Source organism: Hippocampus bargibanti, linkage group LG09 (genome assembly GCF_051943395.1).
Source record: "Hippocampus bargibanti isolate YZ-2025 linkage group LG09, ASM5194339v1, whole genome shotgun sequence".
Classification (NCBI taxonomy): Eukaryota; Metazoa; Chordata; class Actinopteri; order Syngnathiformes; family Syngnathidae; genus Hippocampus; species Hippocampus bargibanti.
The window spans coordinates 9,748,866-9,769,885 of record NC_142742.1 but is presented as its reverse complement, the minus strand read 5'-3'; the positions used below and the strand labels follow the sequence as shown (position 1 = coordinate 9,769,885).

The following is a 21,020-nucleotide window of genomic DNA, read 5'->3' as shown; positions in this document are numbered from 1 at the left end:
ATTTGTGTGTGTGGGGCGGGGGGTGTTTGGGGTGGGCTGGGGGCTGTTCATTTCATCAATATGGGATTTTATATCAATGGATCCAAAATGATTGAAATTATTAGATTTCATTAGAATTTTGAACAAAAGGTAAAGTGCCAATGTCAGTCGAAAAAATGCGGGTGTTACCTAAGGGGGTATATATCATCATAGAAAAACAGTTCATTTCCAGTACATCATTGTGCTATTTTGGGTAAATGGATCCCGGATGATTAATATTACATTCTTGGGAGATTTCAGTAGGATTTTGAACAAAAGGTGAAGTGCTAATATGAGTTGAATAAATACGGGTGTTAATTGTGGGGCCGTCAATCATCACACAAAAACGGTTCATATTGAGGTCATCATTGTGGTGTTTTGTGTAAATGGATCCCGGATGATTAATATTACATTCTTGGGAGATTTCAGTAAGATTTTTAACAAAGAGTAAAACGCTAATATGAGTTCAATAAATGCGGGTGTTAATTCCAGGGTCGACAATCGTCCTACAAAATCACTTCATTTTTGGTTTATCACTGTGGAATTTTGTGTAACTGGAACCCGAATGATTGAACACATTCTGCGGAGATTTCATTAGGATTTTGAACAATTGATAACGAATAAATACGGATGTCAATTGTAGGGGCATTAATCACTATATAAAAACGGTTAATTTTCAGTTAATCACTGTGGATTGTTTTTTGTAAATGGAACCCAGATGATTAATAATATATTCTTGGGAGATTTCAGTCGGATTTTGAACAAAGAGTAAAACGCTAATATGAGTTCAAAAAATGCGGGTATTAATTCCAGGGTCGACAATCATCCTACAAAATCACTTCATTTTTGGCTTATCACTGTGGAATTTTGTGTAAATGGAATCCGAATGCTTGAACGCATTCTTCGGAAATTAAATTAGGATTTTGAACATGTGGTAAAGTGCGAATATGAATCAAATGATTATGGGTGTTAATTGTGCAGGCATTTCCCCATTGTGGGACGAATAAAGGTATTCTGATTCTGATTCTGATAAAAAAAGGTTTCAGCTCATCTCTGTGGCTGGATGATTTCGAATTTTTATGAGATTTCAGTCGGATGTTGAACAGAATGCGATAATATGAGTCGATAAAATGCGGGTGTTAATTGAGGAGACGTCAATCGTCATACAAAAGCAGTTCATTTTCTAATGGCCGGTTTTAGGTAGAGCAAAAGGAAGGAAGCTCTGCAAGGCGGCCCTGTCAGAGCAATCATCCGGCGGCAGAGTTCTGCTTACTCATTACCTCTGCAGGGGAAAAGACAAGGCTGGCTGGTGGGGAGCTGATCTCTTTCGGCAGAATAAATCTGCGCCACCCCATTAATCTCTCATGACTAAACAGCATGAAACGCACAAGTGTGCCAGGGAGCTTTATTACGTGCAGAAATTAGCTGTGTTGTGAGGTGGCAAGGTCAGACGAGTACAAATGAGGAAAGAGCACGCCGTGGCTCATTTTATGCGGCGCTCGCAAGGCCGGACACAACAGAGGGAGCGCCGTTACAGTTGTCACCGTGTCAAAGGCTTTTGGATCAACAATATCGTGCACACAAGCACAAGGGCAGCGGCTCGCTTGGCTCTGAAAAGTGACGACAATGCAACGCGGCGGCGCCATTACGTGCCCGGTGTCACTACAAAGGCACGGGGGATGAAACAGCTGACAGCTACCTGCTATCGAAGGCCGTGAAAGAAAGACTGCTTGAAAGGGAGTAAAAAAAAAAGGAAAAAAATAATGCCAGTGCTTCAAGGCCTGTACAATGCCCATCCCACCTGTTTCCCCATCTCCTCAAGGATTTCACACGATCCCTTTGAATAGCAAAGGTGCATTCGGACGAATTGCACGTTTTATTTTAAACGACTGAAGTACGTAGCAGGAATGGACGAGAGGCAGTGAAAATGCCTTCAATATTTTTCATCTCCTGTGTGTGGCCAACTTATCGGTCAGGCAGCAGTCATTTGCTTACGTTGCCACATTGGCCGATTCATGTCGCCAAACTACAGTCGAGAAGATGTCATGCAGGGGTATCCGCTCACACGCCAGAGGAAGGAGGGAAATGAGTTCCTCCTACTTGCACAGCACATAGAAAAGTCCATAAGGAGAAACTAAACCAATTATATTTTTGATTGGGGGGTTGGTTTAGATATAGTCTCATATAGTGGATGTTCAAACATACGGTTTTACACGCATTCGGCAAAGCTCATTTGGGTTCAGTTAGTAACAAAAACAGTAGTGCTTATAATTTGTAAAAAGGTTCTCAGATGAGGAGAGGGTAGCAATTTGTCAACAGTGGTGGGGTGTGGGGGCCAGCAGGGCCTTCTCTGCGGGCCTAAAAATACCTGAATCACAGACTAATGTGAATTATATTTTGTCCGTGAATTCTTATTAAATAATTCCAAATTGTCTTTCAGCTTCAAATTTCAGCCCAAATTTGTTACCAGGGTCTGAAATCTACCTAGACGCCTTCACAATCAGTTCTGCTGGCCATGGAGCATAAAATAAGTGTTGAAGAAATTGTTGCTTTAACCAATCAGATTTCGAGTTGGCAATAAGGCCTGCTTGACGCTGGAAACGTCGGAGTTTTCGCAAACTATGATTGGTTAGTAATTGGCTAGTCAATAGCCAATCGTAGTATCCCTAGTGTGCTGATGACCATTTTGTGTTTGAGAGCCTTTTACTGAGTGGGTTGCTTGTTCTGTCGCCACAAATGGACACAAGTCTTCTTGTGCCGGTCCAAAGGCAGATAAATACAGAGGGTTGTGTCAAGAAAGGCATCCAAGGTAAAAGCTTGGCCAAAACAAACATGTGGATCAAAACTCTAAAGATTGGGGACAATGATTTGCTGTGGCGACCCCTTGAAGGGAAAAGCCGAAAGGAAAAGAAGAAGTATTACTTGCCGCTAGTGATAAGAGCATACTGGCCAGAGCTAGCACATTGTACATCTGTAGCAAGCTGCTTAAGTAAATATATTGTCGTGTTGATTCAATAGCGGTTTTCTCAACTCACAATGGAAGGAGGAGGAAAGGAGGAAAAGAAATGGATTTGGTTGCAGCTATACTGTTAAAGCAATTTTCAAGACGGACTTTTCAAGAATACATACACTGGACAGCTCAGAACCTAGCAAAAATAGCAAATAATATCGCAATTTTAAAATAGGGTCTGGCCGTCGTGGTCGTAAGTCGAGCCGGTCATAAGTCGGATAGTACCTGTAGTGGATTGAATCAAACGTAGCACTACTGAAGACCTAGGTGTGACATGCACAGGCTGCAATTGCTCATCAATAAACATAATCTTAACTGCATTTGTTTTCTGGCTACACTGCCCGCTGAGAATATTAATCATCCCGCCGTCTGCGGTAACAATATTTGCCTGAGAAGTGGGTGTTGTGAACACACAAAAAGCGGATTCATAGAGTGGCCAAAATGATTTAGTAGGGTCCATCTCATATTCACAATGAATTATTTCCAGTCATAACCAGATCCCAAAACGAAGAGAAAATATTACTCAATGGTTTTCCGGAACTACAAAATGAAGTCCGGGCAAGTGTACACTAACTTTCTATTCCTCGAACTCAGCCTTGGTGCCTTGAAGGCTTGTCCGTTCGAAATTATGCTGAAGGTTTTCCTTCAGAGAGAGTGAATGGAGCCCATCTGAAATGTGACCTTTTACTTAAATCAAACTCAGCCAGACCTACACCGAAGATTACGCCCCCACTCTGCACGTACACACAGACACACTGCATCTTGTACGATGCGATACGAAATAGGCTTTCTATTTGAAATGTGTCGATCCAACAGCAGATTTGTTTCAATTCCATCGACGATGGCATTCCTACCGCTAAGATCTTGTTCACACCGCATTCAAATCAGATGTGTTACATCAAGTGACAAGAAAGCTTTGTCTTGGTAACTGTGGCGACAGAATACTACAAACCGAAAAGCAGGAATGGTCAGGATTTTTTAGTTATTTTTTTTTCTTCCTCATTAGCTGAGATGTCGGCGACAAAAATTATGTCACTGCTGGTCTCCATTTTATTAATAATGTAAAAAAATGCTTGGATCTCAACTTTCAGACAGCTCTGAATAGCCCGACTGAAGTCTTCTCCGCCAGCATAAAAATGTCTGAATCATGGACTGATGTTAATTATATTTTATCCATGAATTTTAATCAATAATTCAAAAATGTCTTTCAGCTTCCTTTCATTGCTTTTCCCCTGTTGCACTACTTCCAGATGTGTGTTTTCATATTTAAGAATTTAACCAATCACATTTCACTCATTATTTGTTACCAGTGTCAGAAATCTACCTGGATGCCTTCACAATCACGTCTGCGGGAGCGCTCACATCAAATGTGTCGATCAAACTGTTGCTCTAACCAATCAGATTTCGAGTTGGCAAGCCAAAATGGTTGTCAACACCTTCTTGAAGGCACTGGCCAACGTCAGAGTTTTCGCAAACTATAACTGGCTAGTCACTAGCCAATCATAGTTTGCAAAAACAAGCCGCTAGTGACAAGAGCATACTGGCCAGAGCTATAAGAAAGGTTGGCCAGTTATTTCCTGGCTGATGGTACCCTCTAGTGGACTTGTATTAAATCACACCACACTTTTTTCAGTATGGATTGATTCAGACATGGCACTACTGAAGGCCTAGCGACGAAATCAGCGGCCCGACGCTGGTCTGGAGTGATTTGTTCAAGATTTGATGTTTGCAGAAGAGATGAGCATTTCCTTTTTTCATACTACCTGGAAATTAAACAAGCAATTAATCGATTAATGTTCTCTTTTCATGCCAATGACCTATCGAGCATAATATGCTATCCTGGAAAGTTGTGCCATAGCTTGTGTGCATTTAGCTCAACTTCCATCAATAATGTCAAGTATCAAATGTCAAATATCAAGGCTTTTGTTCTTTTGCAGCTGAACACAAACAGGCACTGTTAATTCCTGGATGTTCACAATACTCAGACAACCAATTTGTTCCACTGGTGTTTGAATTATTTTGTTTAAATGGCAAATGGGCTTATATGGTTTTAAAATGGTAAGCACAAAATTAGAAAGGTATCTAATACAGTGTAAGTAACAGGAAAATACAAAATGCTATTGCTCATTCAGACGCAACTCCAGGCATAGCTTGCGGCAAAGGATTTTTCTAGGAAAGACATCTACTGTAACAGTTTTTTTTTTTTTTTGTTCGGGCCACCTGCAGAGACAAAGCTTGTAATGATGGACCACCCCTTCAGATCATCCCATGAGATAAAGAAGAAAAAAATAGATAAACAATTTTATCTTTGAAGAATAGCAATAGAGCTCAGAGCTCAGAATGCGCTCATCGCAACAAATATAAACAAGCGTAAGCACCAAAAAAATTAATACAAATAAAATTGTGCCTGGTGGTGTTTATGGCAGGAACTGACAACTTTGGAGCCGATTACATTACACGAAGACACATGTGTCAAAGTCACCGCTGATTTGACTTGTGTGTCATTCATCTTCCGCTCCTCCAACTCATCCATCAAGGCATCCATCTATTGAATCAACCCTCCCTCGTGTGCACCTTTATGCTCCGCATTGCAGGTTGTCACTGTTCTGACACCGAAAGAATTGTTTAGGCTCCGTGTATGAGCCTTTGTTTGCCTGCCCTGCTATTAACACACGTCTAATAGCAGGAATAAATCACGGCTGCGTGAAATGAGCACAAGTCGATGCGGTGCAAGAAGGTAGCCCGCTTTTCATTTTTGACATTGTACGCAATACTTTGCTGTACCGACAGGTATCCAATTTTTTTTTTCCTTGGAGTTTTCCTACTCGCCTGCAGGAGAAATGATAAATGTGAAACATTGATTAATCTCCCCCTGAATATTCTGAATATTTAATTGTACTGGTGAAACTGAACAGAAGCTGTGATGTGGCAAATTGTTTGGAGAGTGTCGCATCTCAACCCACCCCCGCTGACGCTTTTTTGTCCCTCAATTCAATCAACAGCACCCCTGTTGGTTAAAGCCAAGTACTGCACTCAACCCTTTTAATAATAATACATTTCATTTATAAGCACCTTTCAAAACTCTCAAGGCCACTTTACAGTCACAGGATATTTCATCTGTTGTGTTGATATAACAATTTCGAGGAATCTCTGGATGAAAAAACAACTGCAAGTTGAATTTGAACAGCAACATCGAATAATGAAACTAAAGTCAAAAAATGTTTGGGTCACTGTTTGCTTTCTGAATAATTTTCACTCTCCAAAATCCATACGTGAATTTGACCTAATTTGCTCTGCAAAATTTAGAGTCAACTGTCCTCTGTGATGGATTTTTTTTTCTCATCTTCCGTTATGGACGATGTGTCAAAGTGACACTGACCCTCAATAAATCTCCCACTAACAGAGTATCTACTAAAATGGAAATTGGGAAATCGAGTAAAGCTAACATGAAAGAAAAATTATTTTGAATATTTTATATATATATAAAAAAGGAACATCAATCACATTTCTTTTTAGGTTGAGCACCCATGTCAGGATCTGTGTCACAACTTCACAGAGGCAGCCAACCAGACAGGCCAAGCAACTTCAGTTAGGCTTTGACAAGACCAGAAGAAATGCGCACCGAGAGTGGCAGCTGGAGCGGTGAGCATCTGCCACAATTCTCAAGCGTTTGGCTGAAATCAAAAGGAAGAGATGAGGGCCTGGAGGAAAACATGCAAAGGCAGGTAAAAAGAAACCATCACGGACCGCGTCCAAGAGCTTACATTCTACTTCGTTCTCCTCTATCAGAAAGGAAGAGAAATGACGAAAATCTTCAAATTGGGAGGGAGAAACAATTTGAATATAGGAGGGAGGTGGAGTGTCATGAGCAGGTTTCTTGTCTTCAATTGCCACGGCAGGTCTGTGTTGATGAAACACTTTTGAATTTGCGTCAACATTTCCGGACAGCAGAGGTAACGAGCAGAGGTCGTTGAAACTAAAAGGACGCCAGTCTGTGATATGGATCTTTTCCGACAGTCTAACGTGCATTCGCAGGCATTTTTCCTTTCCGACTGTCTCGAGTTGAAGCTGCTTTTGCGCATACCTTACCTTGCACAAAGTTATTCTACCCCGTATTCTAAATTACAGGATTTGTTTCAGAGGACTTTGTCAAGAATGTGAAGCGTACTGTGATTGAGGGATGTTTTTAAGGAGGCGCCCCAGTGATCGAGTGGATAGCACGTCGGCCTCACAGTATAGAGGTACTGGGTCCGATTCCATCTCAGAGCTTCCTGTGTGGAGTTTGCATGTTCTCGCCCTGCCTGCGTGGGTTTTCTCTGTACTCTGGTTCCTTCCCACATTCCCAAAACATGCACGGGGGGTTAATGGAACACTAAATGTTCCCCTGATGTGAGCGTGGAATGCTACTACTCGCCTCTTGACTGGTACTCGTAAGAGGGAGCACATAACTCCAACTCTGGCATGCCTTCACTGGCTCCTTATACATTTTAGAGTTCATTTCAAGATCTTATGTGTTTTCAAATCTTTACATGGCCTCACTCCTCGTTACCTCTCCGAGCTCATCCACCCCGAGATAACTTCCCGGCACCATTGTTAGATGCGGCAAAAACTAAACGGAGGTTCTGAGGGTATCGAGTCTTTTTCCGTTGCTGGTCCCACTCTCTGGAACGACCTGCCAATAAATATTTGGCAAGCCACCCTCACTGCCCATCTTTAAAACCCGCCTCAAAACTCACTTGTACTCTTCGGCATTTGAATTTGCATGATTCCGGCTTGATCTTAGTTTTATTCTCTGGTGCTTTCTACTATTTTGTGACTGCTTTATTTCCTGTATGATAGTTGTCCATGTTAAGAACTTTGTTACAGCTTCAGCTTTTGTTAAAGCGCTATATAAATCATTGTATTGTATCGGTTGTTCGTCTCTACGTGCCCTGCGATTGGCTTGACATTGGTTCAGGGGGTCCCACACGGCAGCTGGGATAGGCTCCTAGAAGTAAAATGCGGCATTTGTCAGCCCCCCCCCCAATCGCAAAATTCAAAAGGTCGACCTAATGCAATGTCACCGACAGTCATTTGAACAGGTTCACATCGTTAGACAAAACACAGGCCAGTATTTGACATATTGCGACTGGATGTCAAAAGTGTGGATGTTGAAATAAAAATTCATGCGATTGGTTGTCAGCCAGCCAGACAAAACTCATATGGAGCTCGTTTTCTCCGGCAAGGGCAAGTAGGTAATACTGAAAGAGACTAATGAGATACAGACGGTTCCATTGTAATGAATACATCCATCCATTTTCTATTGCACTTATCTTGTTCAGGGTCACGGTAATAGCAAGAACTTGTCCTAGCTAACCGACGGCAAGAGGCAAACTACACATTGGGGCTCGTCAGTAGCAAGGTGATCGTGAACGGGGCATAGAGTGGAAATGGATCTGTGGGAAGCAGCAAAAATGTCAACAACGTGCATCGCCATGACATCAACGGCCTTGTGATGTCAGTTATAAATAATATTGTTCCGACAAAAGTTTGTGGCGGTTGTAGCGTTTCCGTTCTAATCTCTTGAGTGCCCTCGCAATGATTGAAAATAAAATGTGCCTGAACGCATTTTCAAGATGGCGACCAAGCGGTGAGACGTTTGCCCAACTGTTTTTGCATCTGCATGCCGACAGGTGAGACGGTGGTGCGCTCCATATTAATGATACAGAAAAAAGTAAAAAGACTTCTGATGAAAACCAACTAAGATAATCACAATACAAACACTGTCAAGTATGTCCGGCACATAACAATTGTTTACCACATGGAGTGGAACAAATTTGAACGTCAAGGCAAGCAAATTGTCTCGACAAAGGCAAATTGCTGTGCACAAGGTAATAGGCCAAGCGCGGTCTCGCATGAACGATGTTGTCACTCACGTCGTTGTAATTAAGTGTCCATATCAATCTGATGAGGCTAACAGGATTCTCGACAATTGCTTTGTGGTACATTTGACAAAATGCAAACGGAAGAGTAGTTTAGTTTCCTAGGCTGGATTTATGCGATGGGACAGAATTCTGAATTTTTATCTTGTAATCAGAGATCATCAACTCTGAATCAAGTCCCTTTTAAGTCTCGATAAATAAGATGTGACTCAGTTAACGCATACTTTGATGAGATTTGTACTCAGCGCCAGTCATCAAAATACAACAGTAAATATTGATCTACTAGAACACAACAGCCATGCTAATTAATAAAAGAATGACAATTGAGTACATAAAATTTAAGATCCTAAAATAATCTACGTCAATGCAGTGGTAAAATACTGTGCTAGCTCTTCTTACAAACTTCTCTTCATACAAAGTTTTCGAGTTACGATACGTCAACTGTAAAATATTGTCTCTTGTTACGATATAAATTTCAAGATATGGAACGAAACTATACACTATGCGTTGCGAGTCACAGCTCCAAGCTTCCTGACGCAAACATATTTAAAGCTGCTCTGCCATTGGCTATTAGCGAGCATCATCATGGCATCCCATTGGCTAAGAGGAACTTCTACTGCACGAGTCTGTGTGTAATAATAATAATACATTTCATTTTAAGTGCCTTATAGAAATGTCCTTGACATTTGGCTCTCCGGATATAAAGCGTTCCAATAATTAGCCGTAAATGTGAATTAATAATGTTTGCCTTGGCCTTTTTCGAAGGATTATTAAAAGCCGACAAAATAAAGCATAGTGGGATCAGTTCTTGACAATGAAAACTGGCTGTTAGGGCAATTCTTTATACAAACACATTTCTAACATCTTTTCTATTTCCTTTCACATCGTTTTATTTTCTCGGACTTCCTGCCATCGTGTCACATTCTGTCCGCCTTCACATGACGTCACATCCTGTCCGTCTTTATAAAAGCTCTCCCAACAAGCCTCACCTCTCTCTTCCCTCTTGGCTCTCTTCCTGTAGTCGGGTTTCCTGTGCCGTCCCAAAGATTAAATAATCTTTTTGTTTTTACTTTTGATTCCTGCTTCATGAATAAATTACCTAACACTGGCAAAAATACTTCTGAGAGAGAATATGGACCAAAGAGAGCAAAAAAATAAAAACAAAAACAAAAAAAAACGTTAGTAAAACGTTAAATGACCATCATTTTTATTCGTTATTCTTGTTTACATTATGCACAACTCTTTAGTGTTCACTAATCTAATTATAAAGATATATTTGTTTCATATTTTGACAAATTATTATCCTTTCGAAAACATTTATGTCTGAATTTTGGGGGCCTTGGAACGGATTAGGGCATTTTCATTGAAAACGCGTCTCTATTTACAAAATGTTCTAGTTCAGAAATTTCTTCCATAACCAAAGGTACCATTGTTATATATACAGGAAAAAAATTGTATGAAAAAAAAACACTTGAAGCCAATTAACTCATTCGCTGCAATCCAGAATTTATTCAGGAATTTGAAAAGTGTGATGTTGAGCGCCATTCCCAAATTTGTTTGTGTTTTGTATTTTCTTGCAGGTGTGCCGATAAAGCGCTGGTCAGACCGCTGCAAATGTTTTTTTCCCCCCTTTCACGAGGTGGCAGCATCTGCCTTTTGTCCATGCTAGTGTTATATATATACACAGTAAAGTCTCGTTATATCGATATCGGATATATTGATAGTCCCGGTTATATCGATACTATTTCTATGCACACACGGAGAAAATTACATGCAAACAGGGTCGGATATATCGATAGTCCCGGTTATATCGATATTTTTTTCGGACTCCCTTGAATATCGATATAACGAGACTTTACTGTATATATATATATATATATATATATATATATATATATATATATATATATATATATATATATATATATATATATATATATATATATCAAACTGAAATACCAGACCCATACAATTTAGGAATTAAGTATTTTTTTCTGATGAAAGAAGAGAGTCCAAGGTTACTAACGATGTATTGAATGTTTATGTAGTCCAAAAACTCAATATTCTGTGGCTCCTGCGATTTGAGTGAAAATGACCAAAACCCCGGCACAGGAGTGGACACATCGTCTGGCAACGAATGACTTAATGCGAATCACATGACGTGACATAATTAAGTGTGGAACTTGGTAACATCGTGTCAATCCGGTTGTAAACAGGAACATCTGTACTTGCGACATCGCTGTAGTGTCGGCTGTAGTGGTTGTCCATCAAATGTAAACAGCATTATCGATTCGAGGTCTCTTCAAAAAAGAGCTTTCCATGAAGAACGTGCCTTCAAAAAAAAAAAATAATGTTGTGCTCAGCATCACGACTTGGCTTCTAACAACAAATCCCTCTTCGGCACAATCAGACCCCATTAGGTGACACCGTATTTAGCAAATTGATTTCAAGGTCATTGTCATCATCAAAATACCTCACAGAGAGTATAGTTTGAAAAGCAAACACTGATGGCTTCCATGTGTTGGGATTCAAAATTGACAAGCTCCTTGATGGCACGCAGGGTCAACACGCCCTCCGAATCGGTTAGCACATGACACGGGGCTAATTAACTCCAGAGCCGAAAATAAGGGCTGCGTGAGGGACAATAAACATTCACCATTAAAAGACATTTAATTAGAATGCCGGCTAGATAGGCCTTCAAGGAGATCGGAAAAAACACAAAGGTCAATGTAATTGTCCAGAGAGCTCTGAGGCAAGCAAACATTGAAAGCTTCATAAGTGGTCACGTTATGGCACATTTTTCCACAGTATTTTTCAGAATTGTGTTTTTCGCTACTCCTAAAAAGGTCAGAAACAGACTGGGAAGATAAGAAAATTAAAGTGCATGTCAGCGAGGAAACGTGAATCCAGGGGTGACCAATTCCTGTCCTCGAGGGCCTCTACACTGCATGTTTTTGATGTTTCCTGCCTCCAACACGCCTGACTCAAATGATCAGGATCTTGATGAGGCTTCTGGAGAGATTGCTCATGAACTGAACATTTCCATCCATCTAATTTTGCATTTGCTGATCCTCAGCTAGGGGGTGGTGGAGTCTATCCCAGCTGTCTTCGGGCAGAAGGCAGGGGACACCCTGAACATCTCATCTCATCTCATTTTCCGTACCGCTTATTCCTCATTAGGGTCGCGGGGGTTGCTGGAGCCTATCTCAGCTGTCTTCGGGCATGAGGCGGGGAACACCCTGAATTGGTTGCCAGCCAATCGCAGGGCACACAAAGACATACAACAGTCACTCTCACACTCACACCTAGGGACAATTTGGAGTCGTCAATCTGCCTGCCATGCATGTTTTTTGAGTGTGGGAGGAAACCGGAGGACCCGGAGAAAACCCACGCGGGTCCGGGGAGAACATGCAAACTCCACTCAGGGAGGCCGGACCGGGACGCGAACGGGCGACCTCTGCACTGTGAAGCCGGTGTGCTAGCCACTCGACTACTGGGCCACCCTGAACATGTTGCCAGCCAAACGCAGGGCATACATAGACGAACAACTATCCGCGCTCACAATCACACCCCGGGACAATTTAAAGCAGGGGTCACCAAACTACGGCCCGTTAACACATTTTGCCCGGCCTCCTGAACAATACCAGAGGTGCTATCAGATGTTTTTCCAATTTGCCCTTCAGAAAAATAAAAAAATCCTTTTCCAAGTCAAAGGTCGGTTTTCGATCATTATCTGTTCCTAGTTTAATCAATGTAATCAATGTATATTGTTTATAATCGTGATTGAACAATACAAACACGCCTGCTCACAATAGAACGCTAAAGGAGTCGGTCACAATGCGAAGCGACACACGAAAGTGACGTATGAGGAAGTGGAGGGGAGTCCGGTGGTACATTCGGGTGCGCTCAGTTTGGTGCTCTATTTGGTCCCAGACCTGTTTTCTTTTGTAAACCTTCCTGTCAAAGAGAGAACGGAATCATGGCAAAAAGGTTAGGTAAGAGAAAATTGATTCAGAATGCAGGGTATTTAACCTGCAGTGGACAAACGATTATTTTTGTTCAATGCAAAGAAAAGACTGTTTGTCTCATCTGTCAAGAGGCGGTGGCGGTATTCAAAGAATACAATCTTCGTCGACACTATGAATCACTATGAAAAGTACGATAGCTTGCAAGGCCAAACACGAGCAGACAAACTCTCAAAGCGAAAAAGTGGACTACTATCTCAGCAGAATACACCAGAGTACGCCAAGCTCAGCTGAAGAAGGCATCCGTTCGGGCCAGCTTTCGGGTTGCAGCGGCAGCGGTAAGCCTTTCACGGACGGCGAGTTTGTTAAGAAATGTATGGATGCTGTCGCGAGGAGTTGTGTCCCGAGAAGAAAGATGCATATAACGCCGCAAGACTGTCGGCGAATACAATCACCAGACGCGGTGAAGAAATCGGGATTAATGTGTATGCCCAGCTGCAGCAGAAGACGAAAGAATTTGACTTTTTTTCATTAGCACTGGATGAGAGCACGGACGTGCAAGACACAGCGCAACTGCTCATTTTTATTTGTGGAGTTAGCGCAAACTTTTATATATGCGAGGAGCTGGCAGCCCTTCAAAGTCTCAAAGGGACTACAACGGGAGAGGATATTTTTGACCAAGTGTACCAAACCATGGAGAAGTTGGACCTGAGTTACAGAACTGCGATGGTCTGAGAGACGCATTCAAGCCCAACAGTCTCATTGACTTCTATGCCGCCCTCCCAAACGACACATATCCAAACATAAAAAAACGCAATGAAAATGTCAACAGTTTTTGGCAGCACGTATATCTGCGAGAAAAGCTTTTCTCGCATGAAACTGCTGAAATCTCCGATGAGATGAAGATTGACAGAAGAACATTTGCATCAGTGCTTGAGACTGGCTGTAACTAGAATGGAACCAACTTCTCACCAGCCAGATGCAGACCCACAGTTCACACTGATGAACATACATAGGTAAGCTCACTTTTCTGACTTGAATGAGTCATTCTGAGCATAAACAAATATACTCATAATAAAATCTACTGGGATAAAATCCATCTTTACAGCCATACTGGTAGTGAAATGTATTGTGCTGTGTAGGTGCTGTTCACTTTCTCAACCTGCTTCCTTTGTGGTTTTCACAGGGAAGTTGATGAGAGAGAGCTGCAAACAGCAGTGTCTACGAGCCTACTGGAACCTACAAAAGGATTATAAGGAAGGAACACAAGAACTTTAAGAGACTGCTCATATGTGTCAGAGAGATTCTGCTCTGACAACTGATCAGAACTTTTATCTGTTAAAATTGTACATGGCACAACAGAAAGTTAATGTTCCATGGCTTTTTTTCTATGACGAACCCAGAGAGAGTTATTTAGTTATTTATTTCATAAATAGTGTTATTTATTTCCTTATTTTTTATGTGAAGAACTCAGAGAGGGTTTATATATTTATTTCAGTAATAGTGTTACTCAGTTTTTTTTCTGTAAAGAACCTGGAAAGGGTTATTTTGTTATGTGTGGCTTTCTGGAAAAAAAAAATAAGCTCCATATGATCGTCACACTTTTTCTGTTACAAACTGACACCGGCCCCCCATCATAGAAGGGAAAAGTTACGTGGCTCTCACAGGAAAAAATTTGGGGACCCCTGATTTAAAGTGTTCCATTAAACCGCCACGCCGGTTTTTGGAATGCGGGAGAAAACCGGAGTACCCAGAGAAAACCCATGAATGCAAATTCCCCATAGAAAGGCCAAGGCCAGAAAGGAACCATTTATTCTGGTCCAATGACATTTTCTCCAACCAAAATATATATTTAGTGCAAACACAGCACTGGTCTTTATCAGAAGAATAGCACACCCGCACAAAAGCAGACCAATGACAGCATCAAGCATCATTTGGGGGTGGTTTTATTTTATCTTAAATGAGGGCTTTCACGAAGGGGAAAAGCTGAAAATCTCAAAGCTATCAGAACAGTTGAACTTTATTTGGGGTTATTAAGAGGCCTTTTAAACGGTGGCGAGTGTGTGCTGATTGATTCCCGTTTAGGCCGGGTTTTAAAGTAACCGGTTAAGATAGAACACAGCCATTTGCCAGACAGTCTGTGTAGGCTCTCAGTCACACAGGAGTGGTCCATCCAGGAAAAGGTTTCTTCAGCCATCATCTGTACTTCTTTGAATGTGTCGGACGTTTCGATCTTCATCGGCAAATTAAAGTTGTGGTGGTAACCCTGGCCCTATATTCCTATAGGACAGAGGTGACTGTGCCAGACCTCTGCTCTGGTAGGTCCCAGTGCCGGACCCCTGCTCTGATAGGTCCCTGCTTATGGTTGGAGGAGCAGTGGACCACTCCCTGAAGCCAATCTGCTGACGTCTATTGTCTTATCCCGGGCCTTTTTCACTTCATTAGCATGACTAAGCCTAATGGTATCGGCCTAAGAGGTCTGTTGGAAGCACGGACTAAATTTAACCTTAAACCACCATGGTGATTTACTAAAGGGTTTTGCTGTTTTAAAAAAATTGCTTCTTTTACTCGTCTTTCACACCATCTATTTTCTTTAGCTAAGATTTTAACTTCACTGTCGTCAAATGGGTGGTTGCTTGCTTTTAGGTGCAGATGTACTGCATTTGCCAGACAGGTAGAGAATGTGCACCTTCTCTATCGGCTTCCATCTTGTTGTCCAAGAAATACATAATGTTCACAGTCAAAGAAATGTAAAAATAATTTAGCTTATATCTATTTCCCCACTGTAACACTCTGCAGGTATTTGCGCTGACACCCCGACCTGCTGTTATTTCTACCACCTTAAGAGAAGAAGTCACTGGCACTCTGACAAACAGCTTTGTTCCACACACTGTCGGTAGAATAAGGTGACAACGACCACCTCCCCGAATATTAAGTGCATCGGTTTCTTCTTTTTTTCCCCCTCTTTCAGGGAATACATGGAGGATGAATCACTGAGAAAAAAGTGGCAAAGACATTCGGTGGCCGGTGTTAGTGATTCAATTTCTATGGCCACAAATACTTTAAAGTATAATAAGCCTATGCTTCAAGTCCCCGTAGCCTTTCAAGGCTTGAAATGGGGATGTCGTAACCTACAAATCACAGCTCGCCACAAAGCCGCCCTCTCCACGGTGATATGTCAGTGACTGCAAAGGGAGGAAAACAACACAGGGGCGGCAGATATGAGGAGTAACCTCTTTTTTTCCCTTGGATTTAGCCTGTGGTGTGAGAACATAGCTCAGGCAGATCCTCCGGGGAGATGGTGGATATTAAAGGGATATATAGGGAAGCCTTGTGATTTGTTTAGCATGATAAAAATATAATGGCCTTGAAGTGCAAAACAACAACAAATTACTCAACAAAAATATTCAGAAAGATCATGTGTTATAGCTCCAAAGGTTAGCGTTCAGTGATTACTGTATCTTTTGACCACTCGCCGTTTAGCCACATAAATGTCTGCCTATTTTCGGGTTTTGCATAACTTACAAGGTGAACAACAAAAAGCAACATTGCTTGTGAATAACATCAAGGAGGGCGACACACACACACACACACACACACTTGTCTGTGAGGGAATCTACCGCGATTTCCAAGGAGATGGTTTGGGGTAGACCCTAAAAATGCAGGCAGGAGGGGGGAGCAGGATGTATTTGACAAATTGTATTAAATAAAGTCGGCAGGAACAAAATCTCAAACAACAAAGCCATCAGAACAGAAACGTCCAAAGTAGCAAATAAAACCAGGAGTAGAACATGACAATATGAAACAAACCTGACAGGGTGGTACAAACAATGACCCGACACTGAATGGTAATGCCGGGAGTCCTTTTACATGCCACTGATTATAATGACTGACACCTGTGCAGCTGCAGGTGGGTCCCAACAGTGACACCCGGACTTAAAAAAGTGTGGTGTGATTTACTCCAAGTTCACTAGAGAGTACAATTAGACAGTAAATAACTGACCTTTCTAAATGTCTATGTCCATCTTGAAAATGGCTTTAACAGTAAATCTCCAACCAAATCCAGTTCTTCTCCTCTTTCAGCAATTGTGGGTTAACAAAACAGCTATTAAATCAACAATATAATTGCTTATGCAGCTCGCTACTGATACAGTGCGCTAGCTTTGGCCAGTATGCTCTTGTGTCTTGTGATCAGAGCAATTTCCGCAAACTATGATTAGCTAGTGACGATCCAATCATAGTTTTTGAAAACTCTGTTGACCAGCTCCTCCAAGAAGGCGTTGGTACCCCTTTTGGGTTGATTTGTGAGAGCAACCGTTTGACGGACACATTTGATGCGATAGGGCCTGCAGAACTGATTGTGAAGGCATAGAGGTAGATTTCTCACCTTGGTAACAAATGATGGCTGAAATGTGATTGGTTAAATGCTTACATACAAAAACGCACACCTGGAAGGAGTGCAACAGGGGAAAAGTAATGAAAGGAAGCTGAAAGACAATTAGGAATTATTTAATAAGAATTTATGGACAAAATATAATTAACATCAGTCCGGTATTCTGAAATTTTTAGGCCAGCAGAGAAGGCTCAGCGGTCCTTGACGGTCCGCCACTGTTCACAATCAAACAAGAATCCTACTTTCAGACCTTTTTTAAAGTCGAATTACACTTGCTTTTCATATTACCTCACATCGTGCATCTCCACGTTTGCTGTAATTCATATTTGTCCCACCCTCCGCCCTCACCTCAAAGAAACATTTTGAAGAGAAAATGAGGCATTGCACACTTGAATAAATAAACTCTGATGTGAAAAGGGGTCGAAGCCTACTAAAACTAACGTCAGCTGCGTCGCCATTGCCCACGTCAAACGACAACGTCACTCACCACGGAGTTCTTCATAGCGGCCTTCACCGTGAACGCTTGAACGTGTGACGTTGTCTTACTCTTCCACATGTCCACAAGTCATGTATTTTTCTTTGCTTTCCTTTTTTTCCTGGCGAAGAATTTGTCAACGTCGCCAATGAGGTTGCTATGGAACTTTTTATGGACGCGGCCGATGGTTGCTGCGCTCTTGTGCGCATGCGTGAGTCGCCACGGACCTGTTACTATAGTAACCGGTCAGCTGCGTTGAACAAGAGCACCAAAGCAGCAGAAGTCATCTGTATTTAAACGTCTGTAAAAGGTTGCACTTAATTATTCAAACGTACCCCCCCCCACACACACACACACAAACATTAGCATAAAAAGCCAGTTTATATAAGAATTTATTGCGAACATTAGGACGATTTATTGCATCACTTCCTAATTATTTTGATCACAGTGAGGTCAGTGTGGTGAAACTGTCCTCGTGTGTTTCAACGCGAGCATTTTCACAAAGCCGGTAAAATGATTACTCCGCCCGCTAAATGCAATGGCACATATTAAAAGTCAGCATTTTTTCCAAGTGCAAGGGAGTTGAACACTTAACTGAAGATAACTCATCTATCTTTCAAATTAGCATCATTAGCTTTGCATTTTATTTCTTCCTTTTCCGTGACCCGTCACTGTATTCCAAAGGATACAGCTTGGTGGACATGTAATTGTTTTGTGAAAAAATACAGCAGGAGCACTCCATCATCCCAATTTGGGAATGTGGCACTCTTAATTCTCCATTTTTTTTTTAGTTCATGTCGACTTGTGAGCTGGTGTGAGTGTTATTAATTGCCAGCACACAGGCAATTTCTCTAAAAGCCCCTATTTGTTTTTTTATGGCACCTTGGAGATTTGTGGATACAGCAGCAACGGGTGGGAGACTGGAAACAAGGCATGCGAGGAAGAAAAGTGATGTCCCTGTCAGCAATCCAGTCTCTCTCTCTCCCTTCGCTTTCCCCTCAGAGGATTACCGAGAGGGAAGAAGTGACTTTTCGTAGAAGCAAACTGGAGCGTCAGCAGCCTGCCTTCAGCCGGACTGGGGAAATTATTGTTCAAACGCTAGCTAGCACTGTCTGGCTCCCATCAGTCGTCGGCGTGCAGGAGGCTTTCCAACAACAACGGCGAATAAAATTCCAAGTCGATAAGAGTTTTGCATGTCTCTCAAATGATGTGCGCTCGAGCAGATGCGCAGTCAGTCACATCAGGTTCATATCGGAAATTGAAACCTTCCAGTCCAGAATTGATTTATACATGTATTCCCTTTGGGCTCATATGTCAATTTAACAAGTTTTATTATTGAAGAAGTCGCAATATAACTGATTAGGATTTGCCATGTGAAAGTTGACATGGCTTACCCTTGTCTGTCATTGAAGCTTGCCTGCAATCGTTCACCGTGTGGGGAAAGGGCAATTATGATATTTTTCGAGCGGGGGCTTGTTTCTACATCACAGAGGACCCACAGGGAGAGGCAGAAGAATATCAGCAGGAAAAAAAAAACGCACAGCAAAGATACTGCTGCAGTGTCGCTTGTGCCCCCAATTACCACAACGAAACAAGTCTGGCAGCCATTAGAGTCGGCCATTAGATTGGAGGGAAAGTAGCCTGTGGGCTGGTGGGATAGAAAAGTATATGACATGCATTAATGATAGCTAACAGATATACATAAAAATATTGAACTCGGGGTGGGCAATCAATTCTAACTAACGTTGTAGTACTTCAGGATTTTTAATTCTCATTTGTTTTTATTTTTTTCAAATGAGTCAAAGTCAAAGTCAGCTTTATTGTCAAATATGCTAATATGCATAACATACTGCACAGATGAAATTACTGTCCTCTCGGACCCAGCATGCATGGCACTTATAATGACTTTGACAAACATAATAAACACGAAAACGCCAATTTGCCGGGAGAGAAAGTCACAAAGTAATACCGAAAGAAAAAATAAGTTGCAAGTTGAGAGCTCATGAAAGAAATTGACAAAGACCAAAAAGATATACACCTTTTCGTGATAATTTCTTGTTTGTTTGATAAAAAATGCAAAGCCTTCTCAGCTGGCCTAAAAATACCTGAATCACGGACAGATGTTAACTATATTTTGTCCATGAATTCTTATTAAATAATTCCAAAATGTCTTTCAGCTTCCTTTCATTACTTTTCCCCTGTTGCGCTGCTTCCAGGTGTGCGTTTTCGTATGTAAGCATTTAACCAATCACAATTCAGCCATCATTTGTTACCAGGGTCACAAATCTACCTGGATGCCTTCACAATCAGTTCTGCAGGCCTTGGAGCATAAAATAAATGTTGATGAAACTATTGCTTAACCAATCAGATTTCGAGTTGGCAACACAAGACCTGCTGGAAGGTGCTGGAAACATCAGCGTTTTCACAAACTATGATTGGCTCGTCACAGGTTTGGCTAATCACTCGCCAATCATTGGATCATTAGTCGCTAGTCATAAGAGCATACTGGCCAGAGCTAGCACACTGTATCAGTTGCGAGCTGCATGAGGAAATATATTGTGTTGATTTAATTGCGGTTTTGTCAACCCACAATGACTGAAGGAGGAGAAGAAATGGATTTGGTTGGAGAATTGCCGTTAAAGCCATTTTCAAGACTGACTTTTCAAGAAAAGATGGACATCATTCAGAAAGGTCGGTCAGTTATTTCCTGGATAAGGGTACCCTCTAGTGGACTTGTAGTAAACCACACCACACTTTGTTCAGTCTAGATTGATTCAGACATAGCACTACTGAAGGCCGAGCGATGAAATCCACGGCCTGCCACTGCTGCAACCGGATGATCTTATTTTGTGCAACTGCTTCACTAAAGGTAATTGCGTCAAATCAGCATATTACTGTGACCAAAGTGTCCTTGAGTGTTTTGAAAAGGGCTTAGAAATGAAATCTATTATTATTATTATTATTATTATTATTATTATTATTATTGTTATTATTATTATTATTATTATTTCTGTGTAAGCTCTCAGTCGTACAGGAGTGGACCATCGATGAAAAGGTTTCTTCAGCCGTCATCTGTACTTCTTTGAAGGCCTGTCGTTAGTCAGAACAATAAGAACAATCAGTGGAGCTGCAGGGAGTTGTCCTCTGCTCCCCCCAACCTGAGAGCAGGGACCTATCATAGTAGAGTCCGGCATCGCCATGTCTGGACAGTAGGGATATATATATATATATAGGGCCT

At 41.6% G+C, this 21,020-nt stretch overlaps 1 protein-coding gene across 1 annotated transcript in view; it reads right to left on the bottom strand.

Moving 5' to 3' along the window:
* The window catches only part of pacrg (PARK2 co-regulated), a 193,517-nt gene extending 175,338 nt beyond the window's left edge, over window positions 1-18,179 (bottom strand). Inside the window, exon 1 of the mRNA XM_089005133.1 lies at window positions 17,795-18,179. Within this exon, the coding sequence (XP_088861259.1) occupies window positions 17,795-17,863 (69 nt within the window). The 5' untranslated portion in view covers window positions 17,864-18,179. The remainder of the gene's footprint in view (window positions 1-17,794) is intronic.
* Between the last annotated feature and the right edge of the window lie 2,841 nt (window positions 18,180-21,020).